The 1,850-nt window shown below is 37.5% G+C and overlaps 1 protein-coding gene across 1 annotated transcript; it reads right to left on the reverse strand.

Moving 5' to 3' along the window:
* Positions 1 to 39: 39 nt before the first annotated feature.
* On the reverse strand, positions 40 to 1,403 carry LOC120455479 (actin-related protein 2/3 complex subunit 3). The gene is made up of 3 exons (XM_039641714.2): positions 1,305 to 1,403; positions 1,020 to 1,193; positions 40 to 501 (listed from the first exon to the last, which is right to left on the reverse strand). Exons 1-3 carry the CDS (start codon positions 1,308 to 1,310, stop codon positions 157 to 159), a joined length of 525 nt encoding a protein of 174 aa, XP_039497648.1. The 5' UTR covers positions 1,311 to 1,403; the 3' UTR covers positions 40 to 156.
* Between the last annotated feature and the right edge of the window lie 447 nt (positions 1,404 to 1,850).

Genomic DNA, 1,850 nt, shown 5'->3' on the forward strand with positions numbered 1-1,850 from the left:
CTTTTGAAAGCGTGTATATAAATGAATAAACATAAATCTACAAGGAATTTAACGATTTAATACTTTACTATAATCGGCAGTTTATCAGGGAGTCTCTACAATTAATACAGTCAAAAAAAAGGAGTTAACAAACTTTGAAATAACTTATGCATTCATCTACATTCCCGGTCCCGAGAGACTCTTCTCCATGAACTTCTTCTTGGCAAAGCATATCCACCACTTGCTCGGCTTTCCATCCGCAGTATCGAAGACCTTCTCCAGCAATCTGTTTCCGGTTTCCTGGCGCAACTGCAGCATGTACTGACGCATCAGCTCCGGATCCTCGGGCTTCGTGTATATTCCATTCAGCGGGAATCCCGCATCGCCGGGTATATCGAACCGGGAGATGGCCAGCGTATAGAGCTCCTGCTGACCCTGCGATTTACTCGTGCAGTGGGCCAATCGCTTCAAGCATTCCGTGATGTAGAGCGTGATGTAGATAAGCACCCTGTCCACCTCCGACTGCGATTAGATATGCAAGGTAGATATAGGGGTTATTTAGTAGGTTGGTTAGGAAAGTGTAAATATGGAAATAATATTCTATCATATATTTCGTAATTATTAAGCAATAGATATTATTTATAAAAACCCTGAGCTACCCGAATGTTGAAAAAAGTGTTCAAAAAGTTTATGGGTTCCTAAGTTTCAAAGCAAATTTAAGATGTTAAAAAAAAGTATTTGCCTGAAAAGAACCTTTTTAGTTATATGTTTTCTATAAAGAGAAGGGTTTATAATTGGAATTTCATTTAACAAAAATATAAGAAGAAAAACAAGAACCTTATCAGGTTGATTGTAACGACATATTTCTACGAATAAAGGCGGTGAGATGACGCATTATTAAATTGCTTTTAGCAAGGCTTGAAAATTGCCTCGAAATATTTTACAAACTTAATGAATATCTTTACTTTAAAATTGGAAAATTGGAATATTGCTACGCTTTATCTCTGCGCTCATTTCTTTGTTCGGCTGCGACTACCAACCTTAACTTCGTAAGTGCGGAAGAAAATGTTGGACTTCCAGAAGTAAAGTGACTCATCGATGATGTCGTTGGGAATATCAACATTGGGCGCTGGTCCTCGGACTTGGGTGCGTAGCGGTAGAATGGCCATGTTCCCCACCGAGGCTTGGAACTCCTCGATTTCCGAGTGAAAGGCCTGTGCGATCCATGTAAACAAATGGGCGGGTTTTTAATTTCAATTATTTTTTGTACATTTCGTTTAGAAACTACTCATCTGCGGCTGCATACCTCGATGTATATTACTCACCGGCATTTCTATTAGTTTGGGTTCGCTTTTTAACTGCTTTAATATACGAAAAATAAAGTAATATATGATTTATCAGTACTTCCTAGTGATGTGAAAACGTTATCTTTTTTGAAGTTGAAAAAACGGAACATCGGCGTTCATATGAACTGGTTCAGAGCTGATTTGGTATTTACTGTAAAAATACAGGTTTGAATGTATTATTAATATAATTTACTGAAAAAAGCACACGTAATAGCCAACTTAAATATATGTTCAATATTAAAATTGAAACAAATAATGACGTTTAATAACAAGATTTTTGATAATTGTAACAAGTGAATTATAAAAGTAATAAATATTTTAAAAGCGCGCCAAATTCACGTTCCTCTCCCTAGTTTTCAACCAACTGTCTATCAAAGTTATCAACCCTGGTTGGAGTCTGTGCTAAGACACCGCCGAGACATGATCCTTAAGAAATACCAAATATTCAGCGGTATTAATTTCTGCGCCGAGGTATTTCCAACCTTAACCAGCGCGGTCACACTGGCCGCTTGAGTAGTTTGTGTT

This window comes from Drosophila santomea, chromosome X, assembly GCF_016746245.2.
Source record: "Drosophila santomea strain STO CAGO 1482 chromosome X, Prin_Dsan_1.1, whole genome shotgun sequence".
Lineage (NCBI taxonomy): Eukaryota > Metazoa > Arthropoda > Insecta > Diptera > Drosophilidae > Drosophila > Drosophila santomea.